Raw genomic sequence first — 25843 nt, forward strand, 5'->3', positions numbered from 1 at the left:
TTGTTCGTGTCCATGTTGACACCGGAACTACCGTTAAAGTGCAAGTTTTGTTTTGTATTCCTTTGTGCAGTTTCACTCACATGTAAACGAGTCACTTGGCTATGATTTGACCCACGCCCCCCTTAGTTTCGGGAGGGCAGAGGCTCTGCCGGCTGTCACGGCAACCCGGATTCACAGACAAGATAATGCCCCTGGGTCCTGACCCGCAAGCGGGCAGGACGGTTTCTTGAAGCCTAACAGAGGCTGGATAACTTCACATCCCCCCCACCCCGCGCTCACTCTTAGGTCTTTGAGAAGACAAATCCACCCTCAGCTGGGCCCTCACCCCCCAAGTTGTGGGGATGGCTGGCGCCAATGGGGGAACGGGGGTGGGGGAATAGTCCTAGTCTTGGCCAGTTCTCTTTCCTTCCGGAGCAGATGACCGTCCCTTCTCGATTCAGTGGCGCCTCCCCAGTGCTGGGGGCGAATCGCGGGGAGGGGAGATGCCAGTCCGCGCGCTCGCGGCCCGGGGCGCACGGGGCGTGCCGGGCCGTTGGATTTGACTTTTAAACAAAAAGGTCCTCCTTAGGTTGTGTCGCTGGCGCGGCGGGGCTCCTAGCTGATGACGCAGCGTTCCTTGTCCTTGGCCTGGCTGCCGGCGCTGGCCTTCTCGCGGATGTACATGAGGTCGCTGTGTACGCTGGGCCGGCGCGCGAAGGGTGCCACGATGCCGAAGGCGTCGCCCGGGTCGCCACCGCCGCTGCCGGCCCGCAGCAGCTTCTTGTTCCGCAGCGCCTTCTTGTGCAGCACGTCGCAGTACTGCACCGAGACCTTGCGGTGCAGGTCCGGGCTCATCTCGCTCGGCAGCTTGGCCATGGCGAAGAGCGCGCGGAACATCTGGTCCAGGCTGCTGTTCTTCTTGGCCGAGATCTCGAAGTAGGCGCAGCGCTGGGGGTCGTCGCCCACCAGCTGCTCGATCTCGCGCTGGTCCACCTCGCGGTAGAAGTCCCGGTCACCCTTGTTGCCGCAGATGACCAGGGGCACGTCCACGTTCTCCTTGGTTTTGTTCTTGAGGCAAGACTTGGTGTCGAGGATCTGCTGCCTGAGCCGCTGCACCTCCTCAAAGGAGTCGCGGTTGTCCAGGCTGAACACCAGGATGAAAACGTCTCCTAGAGGGGGCACAGAGAGCAGAAAAGGAGAAGGTGAGGGTGGCCGCCTAGGGGACAAGTCGGGCTGACTTTGAGGCCGCGCGGGGCGCGCTAGCCTCTCTAAGTGCGAAGCGCACTACTTGGCGCGCGGCAGCGGGACCGGTGCTCACGGGGTGCCCTGGCCGAGGGTTGCCCGCCCTTCCCTCCCGTGCCTGCCCGGCCCCCAGCTCACCTGTGAGGATGGAGAGGCGCCGCATGGCGGGGAACGGGTGGTTGCCGGACGTGTCGAGGATGTCGAGCTGGTATACCTCACCGCGGATGGAGTAGAACTTGCGGTGGAAGTCCTCGATAGTTGGTGTGTAGGCGTCCTCGAAGCGGCCGGTGAGGAAGCGCGACACGATGGCCGTCTTGCCCACCTTGGACGAGCCGAGGATGACCATGCGATAGCAGTTCTTGGCGGGGATACTCAGCTCCGAGTCGCTCGGGCACATCTTCTTGATCATCGCGGCCAGTTTCATTGGGCAGAGGGGCCGCGAGGGCGGGCACGGGGCCGAGAGGACTGAGAGCCGCGGGGGGTCGCTGGGGTGGCGCGCGGGTGAGCGGCCGGAGGGCTCTGCTCGGGCTGGGCGCGGCTCAGCGGCCGGAGGGCTCTGCTCGGGCTGGGCGCGGCTCGGGCTTGGGGCTCCGGTTCCACTTGGGCTGGGCTTAGGCTAAGCTGGGATCGGCTCGGCTCGGGCTCTCCCAAGCTCTGGGCAAAGGCAGCTTGCTCTGGCTTTGGAGCCCGCCTGCCGCCCTTATATGCAGCCTGCGTCGCCGCCCCGCCCCGGCCCTCCCAGCTCGGTGCGTCACGTCCCGCGGGGCCCGCCTCCCCCGCACCCGCTCCCAGCCCCGCTGCCCGGCTCCTGCCCTCTGGGCGCGGGGACTTGGGGAAACAGTCCAGGGTAGGGGCTGAGGCTGGAGGCGCTCGGACTCCTCCACTGCCGCTTGCTTGGCGGCCGCAGGGGCGTCGGGGTTCTGGTCCCGGCGGTGCCCCTGTCCCTCTGCGACTTCGGGCAAGGACCCCCCCTTCCTGCATCTCCCGCGCGCGTACACTTACTTTCTTTGGTTCTGTTTCCCCAGAGAATAGTCATCTAGTAAGTAACCCAGTAAGCGCAGCAGCGTTTGCTGGGTGCTTGCGCGGACTATATATTGCACTCCTCAGAGCACAGCCCCAGCCCCAGCCCCAGCCCCAGCCCCCTCCCGCTGTGGTCCCCAGCCCGGCTCTTGTTCCCGGGAGGTGACCGCCAGGCGGGCGCGGGGTTTCGGGGCCTCAGGCGCGGAGCTCGGCACCGCGCGCTCGGGCCGCTAGAGGGCAGCAGAGAGCCCGGCCGACGGCTGGGGAGGCTGCGGGCGCGGCGCGCAGAGCTGGAACAGAGGCTAGGGGCAGGCAGGTGGGGAGCGGCAGGAATGGGGCAGGGGCCTCAGGTAGCCAGGCTGGGGCCCAGCAGAAGCGGTCCCCATCCCCACGCTCTGTGGCAGGCCTCAGCCTGCTCCTTTCTCCCAGCCGGACATGCTCTGTGGCATGGAGGGCTCTGCAGCCAGTGGCCCACACCCTCCATCATAGCATTTTGGGCCTTTACTGTGCGGCGCGTGGGCTGCCGTTCTCATTGTCTAGCTGAGAGAGCTGGAGCTCAAAGCCGCAGCGAGCCCAGGAAGGCCCTGGGAGCACAGCATAACCTCTTGCCTTCTCCTGGGCCTCAGTTTTCTCTTCTGGAAGATAGTGATTCTGGTTCTGTGATTAAGGATGAAAACATGCAAATGCTTTAGGAGGGCGGGACCTGGCAATAACAATAGCAACAATAACAGTAGTATTGACCCACGAGGCCTGATGGGAGTACTCTCGAGAGCACGCTGGGTTGATCAATAACCAGGAGTGGGGTCATGTTGTTGAACACTGGCAACAAGCTGTCTGGAGCCAGCTCCTCAGCCCTGAGCTCTTGAGGAAGTCACTGCTCCAAGCCATGACAGGCAAGCTCTGTGCTCAGTGTTTTGCTTTGGCCACGTCTGATTTAGGAGAAACGTAGGGAGCCATTAGCTGGCACCACCGGCCCAGCTGTCAGGTGGGTGAGGGTTGCATGGGGGCACTCAGTCAAGGTACGGACCTGAACCACCTTCAGACTGAGCACCGCCTTCCTGCGCCTCCACAGCGGCACTGCATGGACAGCCAGGCTCTGACTTGGGATGACTGATGGCCAGGGCTATAGTGAAGGTGGACCCCACACAGCCATTGCCTTCTGGGGCTCTGGTCCCAAGAGGGTCCATTTGATATGAGTGGAGGGCCTGAGAGTCAAGGATCACAGCCCAGCTCTCCCCTGGTCAGTGTCCAGGCTGGCCCCTTAAATCAGGGACATGACACTGGCAGGCACCCAGCCTGGGTCCTCAGAAATAGTGACTCCTGGTACCATCTGTGCATGGCTGTCTGCCCTACGGATGCTGAGTTGTGAAGACCCAGGCCCACCTGCCATTCGCATTCTGAATGCCCCAGAGCGCCTACACCTCCTGTCAAGGAGGTGGCCTCTGGGACTTTACTCTCTCAAGCAGCAAGCCGACTCCCTTGTTTCTACCCTCCTCTTTTCTTTTAAAAGGGCATCTCTTTCTTTTTATTACAAAAGTAATAAATACTCACGGTTTTTTAAAAATCCAAACCATTTCAGAAAGGACCAGAATGAAAGGAGCGCTGGGACCAGGGCCTCTCTCGGCCACACCCAGGACAGCCTAGCCACCAATTCTGTGGGATGGCATCTCCTGATGTCCCCACATGGCCAGACTCCCAACTGCATGAAGGAAGCCTTACCCCGGCGCAGCGTCTGCCACCCAGCTCGTTGTACACGCAGGTGCCCTTTTTCCTTCTTCTGGGGTTTGCCTGTGTGACTTTATACTAAAGGCCCTGCCCGAGCTGGCTAATCAGAGTGACTGGGGAGGGCCGGGGGATGGAAGACAAGCAGGAACAACTCGCAACTCACAGAACCATCCGCCCCTTGGATCCCGGAGCCCCATATAGAGGGAACACGTGTACTGGGCTTCCCAGCACTCCGGCCACCGGGCCCTGCCAGCCCTCACAGCATCTGATGTCCAGGTCCCTCACAGTCCTATGCTGTAGGCAAGAAATGATTCTGTTTTCTGCGTGTTTGGAGAATGAGACAACAAACGGCGTGTGTGAGGCTATAAGCCTGTCTGTAAATAGTATTTACCTGCAGTGCAGCGAGTTTCCTGCTCAGAGGGGAGGGGAACTGTTTAAAATATTTGACTAAATGTCAGGGCTGGTCTGGGGGTGGACAGCTGTACCACCCCCCCGCACCGGCCCCAGGCAGGAAATGCCAGCCACACAGCCTTGTCTGAGGGCAAAGAGCAATTAGAAGGTTCTTGAAAGCTGGGCCGGAGGAGAATGCTGGGCACCCCATCAGAGCTTTGCCTGTGGTGGTGTCCTGAGACAGAGTACACACGAAGGCCAGAAGTGGGCACTTCAGGTGACAGGAACCCAGAGCACCCTCAGGCCCGGGCACTGCTGTGCTGGCCTGTGCGGCCAGAGCCCATCTCTACCAGCGCCTTGCAGAGGAGGCCCTGAGGCGTGCTTCTCTCCTGTGTGACCCTGGTGCACGCCACCTCCTGAAGAGGAGGAAAGGGGCAAACAGAGCTGGCTTTGCCTTCCCTCTGACAGGCTCCCCTCATCAAGCTGAGATCATAACCTTGGTAGATTCTTCATCAGTGATGAGCTCTGTTCCCGGTAGAGCAGACGCTTCCAGCAGAAGCCAGCTCAGCCCAGGGCTCCCGGCTCTGCCCCAGGAACCAAGGATCAGGATGCACGGAGCTTTGCTGCCTGGCTCAGGCCATCCATCCGCCTCAAAGGCTGTGTGTGCAGAGGTGTTGGCGGAGGGAGGGAGTGAGCACCTGTGCAAGCAGCAGCAGGACCGAAGCACTGGATATGGTCAGACTGGATGCCTCTCATGTCCCTCAAGCCCAGAGACGGATTCTGGATTCTAGAAAGCAAAGAGAAAACCTTGAGGAGCTCCATGGGCGACAAGGGAGGGAGGCACTGCCTCAGCACCTGCTTTATACACAAGGCAGGCATGACTATCTTGGCCATTTTACACATAAGGGGCTGCAGGGTCAGTGTGTGCAGCGTCCCCAGGCCGTGCCTCTCCTCTCCCGCCGTGGGCTCAAGTATTGCGAGTGGAATTTGAAGAAGTGAACCCCTCTCTCTGCCCCTCAACCCCAGCACAGCACGTTCCCACAGCCTGGCCCTTGCCAGCCTACAGGAGCCCCTCAGAGGCCGAAAGAAGGTGGAACGTCAGGTTGGGCATGGTGGCTCATGCCTGTAATCCTGGCACATTGGGAGGCCAAGGTGGGCAGATCACATGAGGTCAGGAGTTCAAGACCAGCCTAACCAACCTGGTGAAACCCTGTCTCTACTCAAAATACAAAAATTAGCCAGGCGTGGTGGCGTGCACCAGCACTCTTGGCTACTCTGGAGGCTGAGGCAGGAGAATCACTTGAACCCACGAGACGGAGGTTGCAGTGAGCCAAGATCGCACCACTGCACCCCAGCCTGGGTGACACAGCGAGACTCCGTCTCAAAAAATAAATTTTAAAAAATGTTAAAAAATAAGGCGGAATGTCAGGCGTGTGGCCAGGTGACAGAGAGGCATGCCCACACTTTCTGACAACCCTTGGATCACCCCACAAGAGTGACTCTGCCTCCAGGGGTGGCTGACCCTGCTGGCCCTGGTGACCTGGGGTTCAGAACAACATGATAGTCCAGGCCCAGCTTCCTGCGAACACACGGGTGCCCAGAGGCTCAACCCCTTGGCCTGACCCTCGAGGGACCAGGTGCCCAGGGTTGGCACCCTCGGTAGCTCAGTCCTTCAGAGCTGCTGCTTTGGGGGCACTGGGACCTTGTTTTTACCTCAGGACCTTTGCATTGCCACTCCCGATGCCTGGAGGCTCTTCCTCCCTCCTGCTTCCTCTTGCAGTTGGGTCTTGGCTCAAATGCCACCTCCTCAGCGAGGCCCACTTGACCACCATGGCGAACACAGGTCACACTGCCTGTGTCCCTTTCAAAACTTCCCATGTGATGGTTGTCACTGATCATTTTCTGGTTCATACTATTCACACTGCTCCATTTTTCTCTTAAGTTTTTAGGATACTAGTCTGAATCATAGAATAATATTCCTTTTTTTTTTTCCTTTTTTCTTTTTCTTTTTTTTTGAGACGGAATCTCGCTCTGTCACCAGGCTGGAGTGCAGTGGCATGACCTCGGCTCACTGCAACCCCCGCCTCCCGGGTTCAAGCGATTCTCCTGCCTCAGCTTCCCAAGTAGCTGGGACTACAGGCGCCCACCACCACGCCCAGCTAGTTTTTTGTATTTTCAGTAGAGACGGGGTTTCCCCATGCTGACCAGGATGTTCTCCATCTCTTGACCTCGTGATCTGCCTGCCTCGGTCTCCCAAAGTGCCGGGATTACATGCGTGAGCCCCCGCGCCCGGCCGAATAATACTGCTTTTCTAAGTTAGAAATGGTCACATGCAGTATTGGCAACTTTATATGGTCCAACTTGATATGACTTGGCTATAATAGCATGCGCAGATGGAAAGGTTACAGCTTGAAGGTTCCCCTATGTGCACACCTGTGACAGCACCGCATCCAAGCACAGGGCACCTCCAGTTCTGAAAGGCTCCCTCGTGCCCCCACCTCGCTAAGCCCCTGCCTGGCTGGGCCCCTGTGGTGGCTCACGCCTGTAATCCCATCACTTTGGGAGGCCGAGGCGGTCAGATCACCTGAGGTCAGGAGTTCGAGAGCTGTTCCTGACCAGCATGGTGAAATCCCATCTCTACCAAAAATACAAAAAATTAGCCGGGCATGGTGGCAGACACCTGCTAATCCCAGCTACTCAAGAGCCTGAGGCAAGAGAGTCGCTTGAGCCTGAGGCAAGAGAGTCGCTTGAACCTGGGAGGTGGAGGTTGCAGTGAGCTGAGATTACGCCCCTGCACTCCAGCCTGGGCAACAAGAGCGAAATGCCATCTCAAATATAAATAAATAAAAATAAAAATAAAAAGTTATTAAGGTGGGCATGTAAGAAGATACAGGTGGCCGGGTGCGGTGGCTCAAGCCTGTAATCCCAGCACTTTGGGAGGCCGAGACGGGCGGATCACGAGGTCAGGAGATCGAGACCATCCTGGCTAACACGGTGAAACCCCGTCTCTACTAAAAAATACAAAAAACTAGCCGGGCGTGGTGGCGGCGCCTGTAGTCCCAGCTACTCGGGAGGCTGAGGCAGGAGAATGGCGTAAACCCGGGAGGCGGAGCTTGCAGTGAGCTGAGATCTGGCCACTGCACTCCAGCCTGGGCGACAGAGCCAGACTCCGTCTCAAAAAAAAAAAAAAAAAAAAAAAAAGAAGATACAGGTGCTGTGAAAAACAGGGTAGAAGTTCCTCAATGTGTCCAACATGCGAGTTACCATGTGACCTAACAATTCCACACCGAGGAATTTGCCCAGAGCAATGAAATTTGGGCAAATTTCATTTGCCCAAAAGCAATGAAAACGTGTCTACACAAAAGCTGTCCACAAGTGTTTACAGCCACAGTCTTCACAACAGCCCGAAGGTGGGGGCAACCCAAGTGTCCGTTGCCTGATGGGTAAACACAGTGTGTCCATCCACATAGTGGAACATTGTTCAGCCGTAAAAATGAACAGTGCTGGGGCATGGCACTACGCAGCTGAACCTCAAAAACACAGTGCTGAGTGAGAGAAGCCACACACCAATGGACAAATACCGTGATTCCTTCATAGGAAGTGTCCGGGAGAGGCAAATCCATAGAGACAGAGAGCGACTTGGTGGTGATTAATGCTGGAGAGGAGTTGGGGGTGACAGCTCAGGGGTACTGGGGTCTCTCTGGGGAGTGACGAAAATGTTTTAATGATTGTGGTGATGCCTGCACAAGTCTGTGGATTAACAAAAACTCAGACTTGTATGTATGGCTTGTGAATTATATCTCAGTAAAGATGTTAAAATTATAATAGAAATGAAACCATGAAGCTGGCCAGGTGGCAGAACTGTGCACGCCGGGTTGAGAATTGTGGATCTCGCCCCCTGATGAACAGGTCCTGGTTCCAGCCCAACCCTCTCCAGGCACCCTGCAGCCACCTGCCTGTTGCAGAGGGACTCAGGATCTCTCCCAGCTGACCTGGACCCGCCCACCATGGGGGCTACACCCCTTTGCTCCCTCATTCATCCCCAAATCCTGGACATTCTCCCCCTTACACATCTCTCACGTCTCCTCTTCCCACCTCACACCTCTGTCCAGGGCCCAGCGCCATCACCGCTGCCCAGAACAAGTCTGTAGGCATCTCCCACCCTGGGGGCCTCCTCACAGTAGCAGACCCTGTTTCCACCCTGCAGCCAGGGGGAACCTGTCACTTTTCTGCAATACTCCGTTTGTGTCTTGGAAACGGAGCCCCTCACCAGGCCTGCCTGTTGCAAGGGAGACTCGGGGGCCCTGGACCCTCTCCTGGGTCGGCCCACCACAGCCGCGGCATATGCTGTTCCCTCGGGTGGAAGGCTCCTGGCCCACCCCACTGCCTCACCTCCTGACACCTGCCCATGCCCAGATCTGACTTCAAAACTCACCTCACTAGCGACAGTGATTCCGCGGAGCCTGAGGACGCAGATCAATTACGGCAGCGATGAGATGAAAACATCCCGCCCTGTCCCCATCCTGCAGTGGCTTGTCCCAAGGCGTGGCGTGCCCCTGAGGGCAGGGCATGAAAACCATGCTCATAGGCGAGTGAGTCCTCTGCCCACGTCCTAGGAGGACTAACTCAATATTGTTGGATGGACGGACGGACGGACGGACGGATGAGTGTAAGGGGAGGGCGAGGGTAGACGCAGGGATAAGCGGAGGTGATCTGAGACCTGAAGATATCGCAGGAGCCCAGATGGAGGGAAGGAGGCCACGGTGGGACAGGATTTGGGGAGAGAATAAGTCCTGGGCCCCAGGGGTAATGGGCCAAGACTTACTTCCGAGGACAACGGGGGTTGAGGGGGTGTCCTGACCACATTTACATTTGGCAGGGGGGTGGTGGTGTGAGGGTGAAGCTCAGGGGTGAGTGGGGAGTGGGCAGGAGGTGGGATCCCTGAGGGGAGGGGCCCACCGGGCTGAGCCAGGCCGGTTGCCAGGGAACCAGGCTTCCTCCGGCTGCACACACAGCTGGGTGCTGAGTAAGTGGTACCTAAAAATAAAGCCCCCAGCGGGGGCTGGGACTGACGGGGAGTGGAGGTGGGGAGCAGGGAACTGCCCAGGAACATGAACAGTGCTCAGCTGAGCCTTTCTGGCACCTCCCTTCCGTGGCCCGGATCCCAGGCTGAGCATCCTGGCTGGGGAGATGGGAAGGAGGCCCAGAGAGAGAAGGAACTGGCACAGTTGAGGGATAGAGGGGCTCTGTGGCCCAGACCCTGAGGGCCGCCTGCCTGGGCTGCGGGACCCGGTCAACTGGGCACCTGGGATTGTGAAGACACAGGTGAAGGTCAGCCTTGCCCAGCAGCCCTGGCACCATCATCCTCTGTACCTCCATATGCAGAGTGGGAAGTTAGGGAATCTGCCTAGGGCCAGGGGTGAGGGGGCTGGGACTGGGGCAAGAGGAGTTCAGGGCACTCCACCATGTGCCCTGGGGGGCAAGAGGCTGTGTGATAAAAGGGTCAGGTTCACACCTCACAGGCTCTGTGGCTTCTGACAGCTCTGGCCTGGGGACTCCTGTGCTGGGGGGTGAGTCTCCTTGCACCCACCTCCAGCCCTCCCAGGAGAAGGCCAGGCTTGCCTAGAGGGCTCAGGAATGCAGCCCGGGAGCCCATCTTGGCGGTGTGAGCAGGAAGATCCTGGACTGAGGGCGCTTTGTAAATGTCCATTCAGGCCATGGCCTTGCAGCCCTGAGTGAAAGTAATGTCAAGGGAAAGCTGGCCCTCGGTCATTGTCCCTGAGCTTGACTGAGGACCCCTGGAGCTGGAGGAGGGCAGTGATCAGCCTGAGGTCACAGGTGGAAGAGGAGAGGGGCTGGAACAGGTGGCGGCCTCTCCCTGCAGAACCCTGATCCCCACACAGCCTCCGGGAGCCCCTAACTGGCCTTCGGGGCTCACAGACCCTGAGGGATAATGTTGACCAAAGCTGAAGGACTGAGGGCCTCTGGCACCCCCAGGAGAATCACCCCAAAGCCACCAAGCTTAGAAGTCCCCGACCTGCCCCAGTCAGGGGGCCTGGTGTCCTGGGGACTGAGGGGTGACCCTGCCACCAGCAGCAGAACTGGGATGAAAACAGGAAGTGGTGGCATGGGTGCCAGGAGGAGGGGGGAAGGGTGTCCTCTCTGCCCACCTCGGGAGCCCCAGTGGCAATGCCTGAGCCTACACTCCTGGTCACTGTGTCCTACTTCCCCCAGATGAGGCTTACCCTTTCAGGGCCCACCTCCCCCCCATACAGACACAAAGGGCGCCCAGCGTGTGTCCAGATGCTGGTCAGCGCAAGGCCATTCATTTAGGAAAGACAGTGTCATCTGCCCAGCTAGACTGGGGTGGCCAAGGACAACGTGACCACACCTCTCCACCCTCACGCTGACGGACACAGGGCTGGATCCTCCAAGGGAAGAGGCAGCAGAGGGGCTGGCTTCGGTGTGCTGGGGGGGGACGTGGGAGCAGGTGACACAAGACACCAAGTCTCCTGGGGGTGAAACCATGGCCATGGCCAGGTGAGCCCCTGATGCCTCTTAAGTACCTCCTTTGGAGGCCTGGAGAGAGGTGCCCGCCTCCCAGCTCCGAGATTTCAGAGAGAGAAAGGCTGGGGCCAGCCTGGCCCGGGAGCTATTGGACCTGATGCTCGTGCCCCAGGCCTGCTCCTTCTCCACGCAGACAGACAGAGGCTGGAGTAGATGCTGGGGTCAGGGGTGCCTTTATTGGTGAATGGGAATGTGTGGGTTGGAGCTCAATGGCCACAGGTCGGCATGTCCAGGGTCCCCAAGGCAGCAGGTTCCAAGGCACTGGAGCAGCCCACGCCGGGGGCGAGCCCTGAGCAGCAGGCACCATTCTCGCCCTGCACAGGGCCTGGCGCTTGGGGCAGGCCAGGAGGCCGGCCAGGCCTTCAGCAAAGCTGTTGCAGCTCAATCAGCTCCTCTTGTGGGGCCCGGAGGCTTTCTGCCGGTAGATCTCCGCGGTGAAGGGCCTGCCGGGCAGCGGGGAGAGGCTTCAGTCAGCAGGTCCTGGGGGTGACCCACTGCCCACACCAGAGCCCTGCCTCCACCAGCTTGAGGGTGTCCCAGTGGGACCAGGATCCCCTTCATCCGCCAGAGCCGCTGGGGTGGCACTGACTTGGAGCCTTCAGAGAGCAGGGGGGAGGGGCCGGCTGCCTGCTGGGTCCTGCAGGCCGCACTGTAAGCTGCTGTGGCCGCTCTGACCTGGGAGCACTGGAGTGGGCCTGCCTGATGGCAGCCTGTCCTGAGCCTGCCCTGGCCACAAGGAAAGGTTCTAGAAGGAGAGACAGGGCCAGCCGGGCAGCCACGCCCCCACCCGCCGCAGCCGCTACTCACTCTTCATACAGGAGGGCCACCATGTAGGTGAGGGCCACCAGCACTGTCAGGAGCAGGCCCGTGGGGCTGGCGTGCCTGCAGGGAGAGAGGCAGGTTAGGCCTGGCTGGAGCCAGGGTCTCTCAGGGCCACTGCCCTCCTGCCCAGGCTGGCCCTTCCTGCTGTGACCCGGGTCTTCCGGCTGACGCTGGGGCCACTGGGCCGACCAAGCCCAGGCAGCACTGCCCCTTCCTGAGTGGGGTCCCCATGTTCTCGGTCCTGATCCATTTATCATCATCGTCTGCCTGTCCGTCCTGGCTGGGTTCCCTCCGGGTGGGGCCTGCTCACTCTTTCCGGGTCTCCAGCCTCCAGCCCAGAGCTGGAGACGCAGCCCCAGGCAGAAGAGTCCCAGTGGCTAGGGCTGTTCGTCCTGCACAGGAGGAGGTTCTGGGGCAAAGTGCTCCACTGTCCCCCAGAAACCATGCTCTGAGGAACAAAGGCTGTTTTCTAGAAATGGGTCCAGGGTTCCCCAAAGCCAGTTTGGTCCACCTTGAGCTCCCAGCCCCCAGCCACAGGTGCAGCCCCATAGCCATGCCCTGGGAGGATCTGGCTGTGGGGAAGGGGGCTTAGGAGCTGCTGCCCCACCCAACCCTCAACATCGAGCCCAGCTTGGGCTCTCCCAGGTGGTGGGACAGCAGCCCACGCCCAGGAACCCCCTGCTTGCCCCGGCCCAGAGGATGGGAGGCCCAAGGCAGAGTGTGCAGCAGGCCCAAGGCTGGATGGAGCATCGCCAGGGGCTCTCTCCTGGTGACCAGCTCCTGACCCCGCCACACCAGTGAGCAGCGGCAGCTCGTCAGTGACGGCACCGAGGAGCCTGGGCGCAGCTGCCTCAGGTTTCCAGAAATAGCTGCCGTCAAGCTGTCCCCCAATCTATTTCTATAGTTACCTCTGATCCCACAGCTCCCGCAGGCGCTGGGCTGCTGCTGGGGAGGAGGGAGGGAGGGAGAGAGAGAGGGAGGGAAAGAGGGAGGAAAGGAGTTGCCTGGCGGGCACAGAGGGTGCATGGGCAGGCTTGGGCCAGGGGCTGCACCCTCCTTGGCTGCCTCTGTGCCAAGTTGCCCCCTCCCCAGACAAACCATCACAAGAACCCCAGGTAGGGCTGGATCAAGGTGAGGGCTGGAGGGCACCTGTGGCCCCTGCGGGGACCCTCTGCCCTGCCCACTGCCTTCCACCCCTGGACCTCACACTGGTCTGCCTGTCTGGGAGCTGCAGGGGGCAGGGCAGTTTAAGGACAGCAAAGATCCAAGCCCAGGCTCCAGCCCCAGGGCTGGCATCCAGCAGCGACCCCATTGTGGGCACCTAAGGGGGACAGGAGACCCCGCTTGCACAACATGAAGCAGGAGGCCCACCTGTCCCTCACAGTCAGGCCACCACCTCTGCCATCTGTGCTCTGGCATCGGGCTCACTGCCACATGGCCTGCCGGGGTCCTACATGCCAGGGAGCTCAGACACCTGGAAGGCCCATCTCTGGGGCCCTGGCAGGTGAGAGACAGATGGGCTGTGGGAGGCCTGCGGGGGTCCCTGCTGTGTCAGCGTCTGGCCAGGTAATGGCTCATCTCTAATGAGCTCCTGGACCATTGATGCCATCTCCCAGCACACTGCGTGGCTGATGTCCTCTGGAGGCGGCTTGTGTGTCCCGAGCCCAAGGGTGACTCTCACTCCAGGGCACAAGGCACTGCTGGGGACACTAAGCCACTGGGGAGGCACCGAAGGTGGGGGTGTCAGGGAGGGATTCTTGCAGGAGGGGACACCTCACCTTGGGTTTGGAAGGACCGACAAGGGGCATAAGTGGGAGGGTTCTAGGCGAGGGAACAGCGTGTAAGTGCATACGTGCATGTGTGTGTGCACACGGAGGAGACAGGGGGCCAGGTGTGTTGGGAACCCTAAGCCTGCAGGGACGACCTGGGTGGGGCTTTGAGTCTGGGCTCACCCTGTGGCCCCAGTGCTCCATGGGCCGGTGAGCCTGGGGGCACATAGTCTGGGCCTCAGGATCACACTGCCCGAGTCTGGGCAGAGGGCCCAGGCTAGAAGGCAGGTGGGAGGTGTCCCTGGGGACTGCCTGGCCTGGACACGGGGTGGGTCCCAGCCAGACCCACAGCCCCTCTTCTAGCTTCTGCTCTCTCCAACCCCAGCTGCTACCGGCCCAGCCGCTGAGGGCGGGGAGCCAGGAGGCAACACCTTGCTCTTGACATTCACCATTTACAATTCACTCCTTTAGGATCCTTCGGCCCCTCAGGTCCTGGGGAGAACCTGTAAATTCTAGGCCGGTGGTTTTCAAGCGTTAAACAAAAGCAGTGGAACACTGTCTGCCAAAAAAAACCTTCTATGGAAGAAAATGGCTAAACTAGAATTGCCAGGGTCAGGGCTGGGTGTGAAGCCCAGGGGAGCTCCCGCTGTGCCATCCTTGACTGCAGGCCCTCTGACCCCCCTGCAGGAGCACGTCCCCACACCTTGTCAGTGCCTGTACCTGGCTGAGGCCGACAGCACTTCCAGGCTTCCCTCATGGCACGGGGTCCCCTCTGTGGGAAGGGGTGCCTGCCACATGGGCAGAGGCTATGGGGGCACAGGCAGTTCTGTCAGCTGCGGGTGAGGTGGGCCCTGGTGGCTCTGGCTGCCCCCTCCTGCAGGGAAGATGGCTCGGGTGGTCCCAGCCCTGATGTCCCAGCACAGGGGTCTGCAAACTACAGCCTACGGGCCAAGAACACCTGTTAAATTTTTAAATAGTTAAAAGCAAAAGGATCAAAAGAATGTTTCATGACACGTGAAAATGATCTGAAATTTAGGCTTCAATGTCTGTAAGTGGAGCTGTGCTGGCGCCGAACACGCGCATCCGTTTTCCTGCGTCGGCAGCTGTTTTGCGCGGCAGGACCAGGGCTGAGCGGCTGTGACCTGCCTGCGGCCTTTGAACCTCCACACTCCAGCCCTCTTGGAGAAGCTGGCCACCCTGTTCTGGGATGTGCTTTCTGTTACTATAGATAAGATGCTTCTGAGAAAGGGAGAACCAGGGCGCCCTAGGCCCCCGCAAATGACACGTTCTTCCTTTCTCTCTCTCCAGGGGCCCTGGCCCCCGAGTCCTGAGCTGCACCAGCTCCTCCCCGGGAGGTGGCCTGCAGGGCAGAGGGGCAGCAAGCCTGGTACTCACATGATGGCCCAGCCCAGGTAGTTGGCTGTGCTTCCCCAGTACATGGGGTTGTCCAGGATGTTGAAGGGGAACACGGTCACTCTCGCCTCCTTGAGGATCCCGAAGTAATCACCTGTGGATGAGGCAAGGCAGGGCCCCTCAGCTGTTCATCAGCCCTGGTCATACCATCACTGAGGAAGGCCCCAGAGCGGGCTGTGGCGGGACCTGCAGGTGAGACAGGGCCCTGCACTCCAGGAGGCTCCAGGGGGTTCAACAATGGACAGAGTCAGAAGGACCCACCAAGCACGCAGACAGCAGAGGGTGTGGGGCCCAAGGACTGAGGTGCTGAGCACCGCCCCTGCCCCACTGCTCCTCTTCTCGTGCACTGTGACCCAGCCACGCTGGCCTTCCTCTTCTTCCAGGCTCGAACACGCTGTTCCCTCCCCTGCGATGCCTTTCCCTGCTCTCTGTACAGAGAGCTCCGTTCCTCCTCAGGCCCTTCTCCCTCTGCTCATGGCGCCTCTTTATGCAGACCCTTCCTCTTCCTGACCTACCTCCCGCTCTGCCTCACTCTGGTGAGTTCCTCTCCCTCTGGGGGCCTCAGCTGGTTGCTAAAGGCTGCTCTGCTCCACGCCCCCAGCTGCATGGCCCTGGCACCAGGGCCCGGCCACAGCACGCCTCCTGTCGCTCTGGGAGGTCAGCCCTGGTATTATTGTTTTCCCACCCAGCTGCCCAGAGGAGCTAGACCCAGTGGAGAGAGGGTGACTATTGGACAGCCTGTTCCAGACAGGCCAGCCATGCACCCGTCAGTTGCATGGCCACAAGGCATCCCCCGGCAGGACTGCTCTGAGCCATAAGCAGTGGCCGGTGTCACAGTCACAGGGTCTGTCCCAGGCCTACAGAGGACGGTCCCACTGGACACAGAGTAACCGCTCCATAGAGTGCGGCTTTGTTCCTCCCAGCCTTCTGTCCCCAGAAACCCCTAATTTGTGTCTCCTCCAGGAGGACAATGGAGCTTCATCTGAGGCGGAAAGTAGGGCAGCTGCCTGACAATGGGCAGCATAGGCAGGAGGGGTCCAGGAGCTGCGTCACCATCTGAGGACACGGGGCAGGGCCCAGGACCACTGGGAAGTTCTTTCTTCCCAGGAAGCAGGAAGTGGGGCAGCAGGGTGTGGGTAGATGGCACAGAAACCCAATTTGGGCTGAGTCACACGGGGAAGTGACCACCTTTGCCTACATCCCATGCCGCTGGCCTTCGGCGTTTCTAGGCCATGTCTGCTGGCAGCGCTGCCAGGAGTCTGTGACCACTGGTGTTTGTGGGCTCCTTCCCTCCTCTGACTGTTCAGGGCCCCCCAGCTTGTTCTTCCACTGCCGAGGGGCTCCACCCACCATCCTGGCTCTCCCTACGCTGCCTGCAGCCCTCCCTGTCCAGATCCACCCGCACCCTAACCGCTGGAGGGCCCCTGCCGCTGGTCTCCCACAGGACCTGACTGCACAGCCCAGAGCCCCTCCCGTGTGGCTCTCACCGCCCTCACATCCTGGAACGGCCCTCCACAGCTCCTGAGCCCCACCGCTGATCCCGGCTCCATCAGTCCAACCTCTTCCTTGCGGGGACCCCCTCTGTGGCTCCCACCTCTCTGGGGATGGAGCCTCAACCCCTTGCATGGCCTTCAAGGCCTCGGCTCACCCTCCAGCCCTGTCCCGACCGACAGCACCTGTGCGGCCAGTCCAGCTGCTCCCCCACCTCCAGCCGCCCACCACTCTGCCCTCAATCTCCCTCTCCTTGCACCAAGGCCTTTCCCTCTTTCTACCTGCCCACACCTGCCCCCACCAGGCAGATCCAGATGCTCCTGGCTGCTGCCCCCCTTCCTAGACCAAACTCCCTACAGCTCCTGCCTGCGCAGGAAGCACTGAACCACCTGTGGGTGCCCCTGACAGTCCCAGAGAGGCCTGGTCATGGGCGATCCAGAATGCTGCACCCACAGATGCCACTTCCTCCTTCGGATGTCCCTTGCTGCCGAGCACAGGCTCCTTGAGAACTTGGAGTGCCCTGTGACAGCCCACAGTGCCCTGGGGGCTGGGCCCAAGAAGCTGCAGCCAGCATCTAAGGATGGGGGTGGCAGGTGGGCCCAGGAGCTCCTCAGGACACTGTTGGTCCCAGGAGGCCACTGAGGCCACTGAAGCCGAGTAACCTGCCAAGCTCCTGCACTGGCCACGGCTGACGGGGAGGAAGACGTGGGTCTTCCCACCCATGACAGAGAGTGGGCAACGCCCCACTGGGCCAACTCCCTGCTCACTGGGAGGGGCTCCCCTTGGACAGGGGCTGCCTTCTTCTCTCCTTGCAGGTTCCAAAGGCCCCCTCTTGTCCCCCACCGCTGCCCCCATCTCCTCTCCCACCCCCACCCCTACTGCCTTTCCCATGGCTGCTTTTCTTTCCCAGCTTGCAAGGACCTGGAAGTTGCTGCCAACATGAGGGTCATTGGTGGGCGTCTGGCCAGGCCAGCACTGGGCTCACAGCCTGAAAGCTCCTCAGCCACAGGCAGAGGGGAATGGAGAAGGGATAAGGTGCCTCCACCCTTCATCTCTCCCCAGACCGACGCCAGCCCTGCCTGCGGCCAAACACAGCACCAACCACAAGCCTGCCTGGCCTGAGAGCCACGCGTGCCAGGAGCTGCCGGGGAGGTGGCTGACTCACCACCACCTCGGGCTTCTGTGCAATAGGGCCTGAGAGCCTTCTGCAAGAGGGAGCTGGTGTGGCGCTGGACTCAGGGAGTCCCAGAACGGGTGTTGAGTGCATCTTCGTTAGCTGGAGAGAAGCAGCCAGGAGCTGTCTTCACTCCCCACGAGGCAGCTGCTCAGCACCCTGGGGTAAGAGTTGCTGTTGGAGCCCAGCCTCCTGTTCTAACCATGGACAAGCCAGGCCTGGAGGGAAGACGCCCTGATGGAGCAGGGCCCCAGCACTCCCACTGATGTCACAGACGGCAGGACTGCAGCCACCTGGCCTTGCTCCTCCCTAGGGCTCCAGTGGGCCTGCTCAGGGTCACCCCAGCCCTCAGGGTCTTACCTAGGAAGGTTCCAGTGAACCCCAGTGCAAAGAAGCTGGAGAGCACGAGCACGACGCCCAATCCCAGGAGCGCAAGGCCCAGGCTGTAGGCTGCAGGGGTGTCCAGGCTCTCCATCTTGGGCTGGCTCAGCATGGCCTGCGTGAAGCTGCGGGCAGGGGATGGAGAGGGAGGATGTCATGGTCCAGAAGGAGGCCATCCTCACCTTCTCGCCCTCTCCCCAGGGAACCTCAGAGAGCAGCCAGCCCAGGGCTGCCAGGCCAGGCAGGCAGCAGGTGGGGTCCGGTCCACCCGGGAGAGGGGGTGACAGCAACACGGAGGGGCCCAGGCCTGCCAGATATTTAAATTTTTTCAAGAGAAGCCAGAGGTCCTGACTCATATGTGAACTGTCCTCATTTCCAGAAATAGACAATTCATGAAAACCACTTTAGACCCTGCAGGTGAGCAGGCTGGATTCAGCCCAAAGGCCACCAGCTTGCAAACTCTCATCCTGTCCAATGAGCAACTCATACTATGGAGAAAAGTGAGGCTCAGAAGAGACGCAGGTGCCAGGTAGCAGGGCAGGCCCAGGTGTCCCATTCCCCAACAGACTCAGTGCCCTGAGGCCTGGGGCGTGCTCTGTGCTGGGGCTTCCACTTCCACAGTCCCTGCAGGTCTGGCCACATCCTGGGTGGCTTGACTTGCATTTAAAGGCACTTTGGGGGCCCTTTATGTCCTCCTCCACACCTGAATTCCCCCACCAGGCACCCTTTGGGGCCAAACCACTGAAGGCCTTGTTAAAAGGTAGTGGGGGCTGGGCACGGTGGCTCATGCCTGTAATCCCAGCACTTTGGGAGGATTAGACCTGTGGATCACCTGAGGTCAGGAGTTCAAGACTAGCCTGGCCAATATGGTGAAACCCTGTCTCTACCAAAAATACAAAAATTAGCTGGGCGTGGTGGTGGGCACCTGGAATCCCAGCTACTCAGGAGGCTGGGGCACAAGAATCGCTTGAACCTGGGAGGCAGAGTTTGCATACCACTGCACTCCAGCCTGGGCAATAGAGCAAGATTCAGTCTCAAAAGAAAAGAGAGAGAGAGAAAAAAAGGAAGTGGCATGACCAACAGGGGGTGACTATGATAGCAGTGGGTCTAGAGGCTCAGGTTCTCCCGTTGGCTCCAGAGGACTGAGGGCCTGGTGCAAGGAGGACACAGGGGCTAGGTATGTGCTGATGCACCGGGCCTCACCACAGGGGAGCGGGCGCTGGTGGGCAGGGGGCCCTGGGTGCTAGATGAGAGGCACACTCACAGGAAAGGCTGTGTGTGGGAGCACAGATATGTGTGACCAAACGTGCACTTCCCATGCTCGCAATAATCACAACACGGAAGAGACATGGCGATCTGCTGCCTCACGCAGGGCAGCGCCTTTTACACTCAGTCTGGACGGCATCTCCCAGCAGGGCCAGCTCACCATCCACCCACCCACCCACCCATCCTTCCTCCATCAATCTATCCTCTGTGCACCCACACATCCATCCATCTGTCCATCTATCCATCCCTCCATCCGTCAATGTAGCCTCTGTCTGCCCACACAACCATCCATCCATCCACCACGAAGTATCTTTGCCAGGCTCTTTCAAGCAGATTGAAGCCCCCATCTTCATCCACCCATTCCATTCACTGGTGAATTCAGATTGCTGTGACCCTCCTTATGCTGAGCTGAGGACACACAGGCATGTCTTTATCCCTCCCTGGAACCCCTGGAACTCCTTCCTCCAGCTGGACTGGGAGCTCTGGGGGGACAGAAGCTGCTCCTCCTTCCCCGCATGTCCCCCCGGCACTTGGCCCGGGCCACAGAACGGACATTTAGTGCATATTCATCGACTGGAGAGAAGCAGCAGCTGCTCCTTCCTCCTCCTCCCACCCCCCAGAGCAGAGAAGGAGCCAGGGCGAAAGGGAAAAGGGCCTGTGGACAAAGCCACCAGGACCCGGTGGCAGAGGTGGGCACACCGACCTGTCAAACAGCGGCATTCGGGTGTCAGGGCAAACCCACTGCCGGTCATGCTGCCCACACCCTCAGCTCTCCACCCACCAGCGCCCTGCCCTGATCCTGCTGCTGCCCCGGGCTCAGGGTCACTCCGCAGCTCCAGGCCGAGCCTCTGGGATTGGCTCAGGGTCACGGGCTGCCATGGAGTAAGGTGGCCACACGCACACCCAGTGTGGTGCCACGATCCAGGCACACCTTCTCCCCTGCCTGGCACCCTCCACTCTCCTGCCTGCAGATGGTGGAGTGGGAGGGAAAGGAAGGGTGCCGGCCCTGCTCAGGAGCATGGCTCCCCTGCAAGCATCTGGCTCCTTGGCTGCCACTGCAGTGGGGACTAGAAAACAGACGGGGGTGGGGAGGGGTGAACAGGGGAGAGCATTCCAGAAGGCGGAAACAGCAGGGAGCTGTGCCTTAGAGTCTGGGGCAGGGCATGGAGCAGGGAAGGCTTGAAGGAGCCCGCCAGCTGCAGGCCTCGGCCTGGCAGGGTTTGGAATGCACTCTGCCTGCTGTGGAAAATGCAGAACCAGGGAGACCCATCCCGTGCTGCTATAGGGGGAGGGCAAGGAGGCCAGGCCTGAGAACGCGGGAGGGTCACTCTGGAGGGAGACCCTGTCGCTCTTACCCCTTCCTGCGGAGACCCGAGCCAGGGCCTGGGTCCACACCCCATGCTCAGGGTTCCTCTGCCAGAATTCATCTGCATCACACAAGCAGGCAGCAGATGAAAGCGAACTTCCTCCCTCTGGTTCGGCCCAGCCCAAAGCCCAGCGTGTTCAGGGCCCAGCTTCCCTGGGGGCGTGGCTCAGTAGGAAAATCAGATCTGTCTGGAAGCAGATTCCTGATGAAGGGCAGATAGGGGGCCAGGGAGCGGGTGGGAGAGGCCCCAGATCTGCCCCAGACCTGACCCCCAGTCCTCCAGCTGCTCCCCCGCCTATGGCCCCAGTCCTGGGGCCTTTCCTTTCCTTTCTCTGAGATGACAGCCTGGGCTGGCTCCTGGCACAGTGCTCTGTGGGTCGTTTGCTCAGAGTCAGCAGAGGAACTGGGCTGAGCTCCTCCCTGGTGTTCTCACCAAGTGGCCCCTTACCCAGTCAAATACACTCTGATTCTAGATTCCAGGTTTACTGGAATCTCACGGCCCCGATTAGGCAATCGACAGTGTTCTAGCTCCTCCATTAAGCCAGGAAAGCACAGACCGTCCATTCCACAGGGAAAATTAGTGGATGGATGAGTAGCTCTGTGACCACAAGCTCCCTAACAGAATGAGGTAATAGGATGCAATTTCCCCTGGAAGTATTCCGCACTGGGGGTGGGGAACGGAGATGCATTCATTCGCCTTGGGTTCTATTTTTAAGACCTGGATCGAGCCTTCAGTCATTAATGTGATTTGAGGCTGTCTGCACTCTGCTCCCATAAAATCCCGGAAACCCTGGGGTGGAGGTGGGGAGGGGGCATCGCTGCCCTCAGTGTCCCCACCCTGCCCCCAGCTGGGAGTCCTGGGCTACACACCAGGCCACAGGCACATGGCCCCACCTGGGACAGGACTGTCCCGTTTCTGTCTGCAGCCGACCAGAAACACTTCTCTGACTTTGATCATCCTGGGATGTCTCTGCAACGTGGTCCACATCCACGTGTGGCCTGAGTGCCGTGTATTCCACATCCTTCACCCAGGCTTGGAGTGACTCGCTCTTTCCACTCCGTCTCAGCTACACGACGCTAGCCATGAAATGAGTCCTCTGATGGGCTCATTTCTTTTCCAAGACATATTAAAATAAGCATGTAATTACTAAAACAAAAAAAAAAATGTTCATCTATGCAACCCCCGAAACCATCAAGGGGCTTGAATTCCGGGCTTTGACGTTGCACTAATTCTGAGCATTTGAATAACACGTCACCTTTCCAAAGTGTTTCCAAAACCCATCAATAGCTGAGAGAGAGTCTGTCTTGTTTTACCAACACGGAAACAGATGGTAGAAAGCAGGAGGGGCAGGACGGCTCTCCTGCCTCCTCACGACGTGTAAACAGTGGGACAGGCTCAAGCCTCACGGGCAGGCCAAGGACAACAGGCAGCAGTATCCCAGCACCCCTAGCACCCGGGAATCCTGGGCTGACACCCATTCTCCTTCCAGACCTCCTGGTGGCGTGTGCTTTGGGGATGGGGAGGGTGCCTCTTCCCTCCTTCCCAGCTGCAGCCCCTCAGGTGCAGGCCTGGCCTGGTCTACCAGGGCCTGGGCCCCACTCTTGCTGAACTGCAGCCCCTTTCCCTCCCTCCTTCCCAGCAGCTGGGGCCCCTTGTGCCCAGGTTCCCTGTCCTAAGTGCCCCTCCCACCCCTTACTCACCAGCTGCCTGCATGGATCCCGCCCAATGGCTACTCCAGGCCCCTGCCCTGAGGGAATCACTCTGGTGGAGGGATTTCACAAATAGAATTCAGGTCCTGATCAGTTGGCCTTGAGTTAATCAAAAGGGAGGTGACCCTGGGTAGGCCTTTCCAAAAGGGTCTAGAAGCCAGAGAGACCCAAAGCCGCAGAGCTGCCTGTTGTGCTGTGGGGAGGCCACCAGGAGCTGGGCCTCAAGGACCCGCATCCTGCCAGCAGGACCCCACCTCGGGTGAGCTCACACCCAGCAGGCACCTTGATTCCAGCCTGGGGAATCCCGGAGCAAAGACCCTGCCCCCCATCCAGCCTCCTGGCCACAGAAACTGTCACATAGTATGTTTGTGTGGTTTAAGCTGCTAAGTTTGTGGGAATTTGTTACACAGCAGAAGGAAACTAATACACTTGGCTTCCCAGTGCACAGACTCTTTAAAAATTCTCGCCTGTTCTGCCAAGATGGCAGGAGTCGCTCTTTTCTGCCATGGAACGCTGCACATGTCCAGCCCTCCATCACTCCATCGGAAGCAAACTGTCCCGTCGGCTCCATGCCCTCCCTCCTTCATGCACCCACTAGACCCCTGGCCTGTCCTGACCACATCCTGGAGCAGGTCTAGCCAGGCACTGGGACGCATGCAGCAGTGACCAGGACATGTGGTCACTGGGACAGAGGGCCACGTGTGCCAGCCTCCTCCAGGGCCACAGTCCCCAAGGGCCTGGCCTCAGAATCATCAGGGAGTTTTTGAAAACAGACTTCCCTGGGGGAGAGGGGCTCTGGGGTGATGCTGGTGTCCCACAGGGTTGCACCTGCCCCATGGCCTCTAGTATACAGAATGCTGAGGTGTGTCCCCACCTGCCCTGCCCCTGCTGCCCAGCCTGTGAGTGGGGGCCGCCCTCTCCCGGGACTCACAGGCCCCACCCAGGCATCTGAAGAGCCAGCTCACTCCTCCAGGCCTTGGTCATGACGCTTCTTCAGCCAGGGCTCTGCCTGCACCCCACCTACCCAGACCACCTTCCAGAGATCACCCTGCCCCTCCAGTTGCCTCCTTGCCCAGCCTGGGAGCACCTCCGGGTCGAGGAAGATTCCTGATTGACAGCCACACTCTGAGGCCAGGATGCAGCTTCTCAGCCCGGCTGTGCCCGCCACACCAGAGCACACAGGAGCTTCTCCCCTCAGAAGACCCAGAGGGAGCCCTGGGAGACTCCAGGCAATTCCAACGTACACTGGAATACAGTTCCATCCTGTGACTGGTGAACAACACCAGGAGCTCGTTGATGCTCTAACAAGCTCGGCTGTCTCCTCCCACGGCCAGGAGGGAGGAAGGGCTGCAGCCCAGTCCTGTGAAGCTCAGCTGGGCCCTGCCTGGCCATCCACTCCTCGCCCGTCCCCGTGGGCTTTCTCGAGACCAGCCCTGTGGCTCATCAAAGGGTAGCGCTCCAGCCAAGGCTGGCCAAGTTCAGCTGTGCAGCGGGCAGCTCAGGCAAGGAACTTCAACAAGTGCCCTGGAGTCCATCAGCCTTCCTCCCCATCCACAGTCCACAACCAGAGCAAACAGGTCTGTGCTAATGGCCCCCTCGGGACTGGATGGAGCACATCTGCTTCCAGATCGCAGTGGCTCATCCTGCCCCAGGCCTCCCCTGACCACCTCTGGATGCACCGCTGGTGCGGACCTGCTAACACAGTGGCCTGCTCTCCCCTGGGACGTGCTGGCAGGTCAGCTGCTGGTGGCCTCTCGGACATCCCGGCCATGATCCAGGCTTGGCTCAAGCACGTGCCTGTGTTCTCTGCCCACCACCCGACTTCTGCTGGGTACAGAGGCTTTCGAGCACAGCCTGGACCCACGAAGCTTGCCATCTCCCATGGAGAAAGGATGCCACACCCCAAAGACCCAGAACAGGCACAGCCATGAGGACAGAAAGCAGATGAGTGCTGCCAGGAGCCGGGGGGCGGGAGGTGACTGCTCCAGGTGTATAGGGTGAAGAAAAAGCTCCAAAATTAGTCAGGAGGAACAACTGCACGACATCAGGAAGCTGCTAAATGTCACTGAACTGTAAAGCTTAAAATGGTTCGAGTGGCTAATTTTATGTTATGTCTAGTCTACTGCACAAAAAAGAATACCCACCTCTAGGCAGCCACTGAAGTGATGCATGCATGGGAAAGGGTGTGGGGGTGTGGGGGTGCAGAGCCTGGTCCAGCCCCAGCACCTACCACCTGCGTGCCTCACTGGCAGGTGTGGGCAGGAAGGATGGGTCAGCAGTGTGTGCAGCAGGGGCACGGCAGGACAGGCTGTAGGCAGGGGCCTGGAGGGGAAGGACAGTGGGGGAGAGAGTAAGGACCACGGCACGCCTCTGCCTTTCAACCCAAAAGGTGAGAGGAGAAAAGCAGTCCTGCAGCAGCCCGGGACATCCTTTCTCTCCTCCCAAAATCCAGGAGTGGCTAGTCCAACCGAAAGTCACGGCCCCGTTGGCCAGGCAGACGCCAGGTGAGGCCAACACTGATATGAGAGGTCTGGAGAGGAGGGAAAGCTGGGAGCCACCATCTGTAAGAAGCTGACTTCCTCCAGCTACTCCAGGAGGACTCCCAGGGCCTGGGATCCAAGAACAAACCAGACAGTGCTTTGCTGCCGTCTATACACCTGGAGCTGGGCTGTGAGTGGGCCTGTCCTCCTGGTCTCCTAGGTACACGCAGCACTAGGCTGGGGCCTGGAGGAGGAAGGATGGCCTCTGCCAGGGCCCTGTACTCTCTGCCTTGAAAAGGGGTGGATGACGGGGGCGGACCTCCAGGCTCAGGTAGATCACAGGCTGTGCTGCTGGACCAGCAGGGAGGTGATGGGGAGCGCTCAAGGAAGCCTCTGGGGTTTCTAGCACAAGATGGGATTGGGCAGGAAGTCAGAACTCAGCAGACTCAGAGCAGCTCCCAGGGGCAGGGTCGGCAGGAGGGGCTCGATCAAGGCAGCTGCCTTGTGGCACTGGCCGGTGTTTCTGGGCAGTCACCTGGCCTGGCCTAGCTGCCCCTGGAGCTGTGAGTGCTGTGGGCTCCAGCCCACTCCTCCTGCTTTGTGCCAGCCCTGATGGTGGTCCCAGCATGCTCTGGGGAACAGGGGTGGTGGAACAGCTCAGCGTGCCAGCCCTGGGCTGAGTCTCAACCCTCTGCAGCCCTCTACCTGTCCTCAGCCTTGCCGCTCCTGTGGGGGGCTCCGAGCTCCAAGTGTTCAGTCGGCCAGCACTAGCCCACTCCCTCCTGGCCACTGGGAGTGCGGGTGTCTGGGGGCTGGAAGGCACAGACCCCCGCCTGTCCTGCCGATGAAGCCAGGGCCCCACCCCGGGTAAGGAGGGATACTCTGCCGGTGGCCCAAGAGGCAGCAGGGGTGGGAAAGAGGCCCATCTCCCGTACCCTGATGTCCCACTCCCATAACCCAGCCTGGGTGGTGCCGGTGCCTGCCAGGTTCCTCTGCCTACATGGATGGAATCTTTTCTCCCTAAGTCACTGCTGATCTGTTCTCAGAC

At 59.9% G+C, this 25843-nt stretch overlaps 2 protein-coding genes across 6 annotated transcripts in view; both read right to left on the reverse strand.

The window, feature by feature from the left end:
- Window positions 1-466: 466 nt before the first annotated feature.
- On the reverse strand, window positions 467-1908 carry RASD1 (ras related dexamethasone induced 1). 2 transcript variants are annotated; one of them, XM_008010526.3, is made up of 2 exons: window positions 1360-1905; window positions 467-1148 (listed from the first exon to the last, which is right to left on the reverse strand). In XM_008010526.3, exons 1-2 carry the CDS (start codon window positions 1643-1645, stop codon window positions 595-597), a joined length of 840 nt encoding a protein of 279 aa, XP_008008717.1. In that variant the 5' UTR covers window positions 1646-1905; the 3' UTR covers window positions 467-594. The 2 variants fall into 2 exon arrangements, with proteins under 2 accessions (XP_008008717.1, XP_008008718.1); XM_008010527.3 differs by having other exon boundaries at window positions 885-1074; window positions 1360-1908.
- Window positions 1909-11080: 9172 nt separating this feature from the next.
- The window catches only part of PEMT (phosphatidylethanolamine N-methyltransferase), an 86492-nt gene continuing 71729 nt past the window's right edge, over window positions 11081-25843 (reverse strand). For 3 of the 4 annotated variants that reach the window (XM_008010531.3, XM_008010532.3, XM_037987272.2), the window contains exons 4-7: window positions 17953-18098; window positions 14910-15021; window positions 11731-11805; window positions 11081-11366 (exon numbers count right to left, since the gene is read on the reverse strand). In XM_008010531.3, the coding sequence (XP_008008722.1) occupies window positions 11309-11366; window positions 11731-11805; window positions 14910-15021; window positions 17953-18098 (391 nt within the window). In that variant the 3' untranslated portion in view covers window positions 11081-11308. Of the gene's footprint in view, window positions 11367-11730; window positions 11806-12653; window positions 12685-14909; window positions 15022-17952; window positions 18099-25843 lie in introns of those variants that run through there. The other variant, XM_008010535.3, reaches the window with a different exon arrangement.

The sequence above is a fragment of the Chlorocebus sabaeus genome, chromosome 16 (genome assembly GCF_047675955.1).
Source record: "Chlorocebus sabaeus isolate Y175 chromosome 16, mChlSab1.0.hap1, whole genome shotgun sequence".
In the NCBI taxonomy this organism is placed as follows: domain Eukaryota; kingdom Metazoa; phylum Chordata; class Mammalia; order Primates; family Cercopithecidae; genus Chlorocebus; species Chlorocebus sabaeus.

Excerpts from the sequence above, each read along its gene's own strand:
- RASD1 (XM_008010526.3), bottom strand. The coding sequence starts at position 1,645 with ATGAAACTGGCCGCGATGATCAAGAAGATGTGCCCGAGCGACTCGGAG. Across the intron at positions 1,149-1,359 it reads GCGCCTCTCCATCCTCACAG|GAGACGTTTTCATCCTGGTG; the intron begins GTGAGCTGGGGG and ends TGCCCCCTCTAG.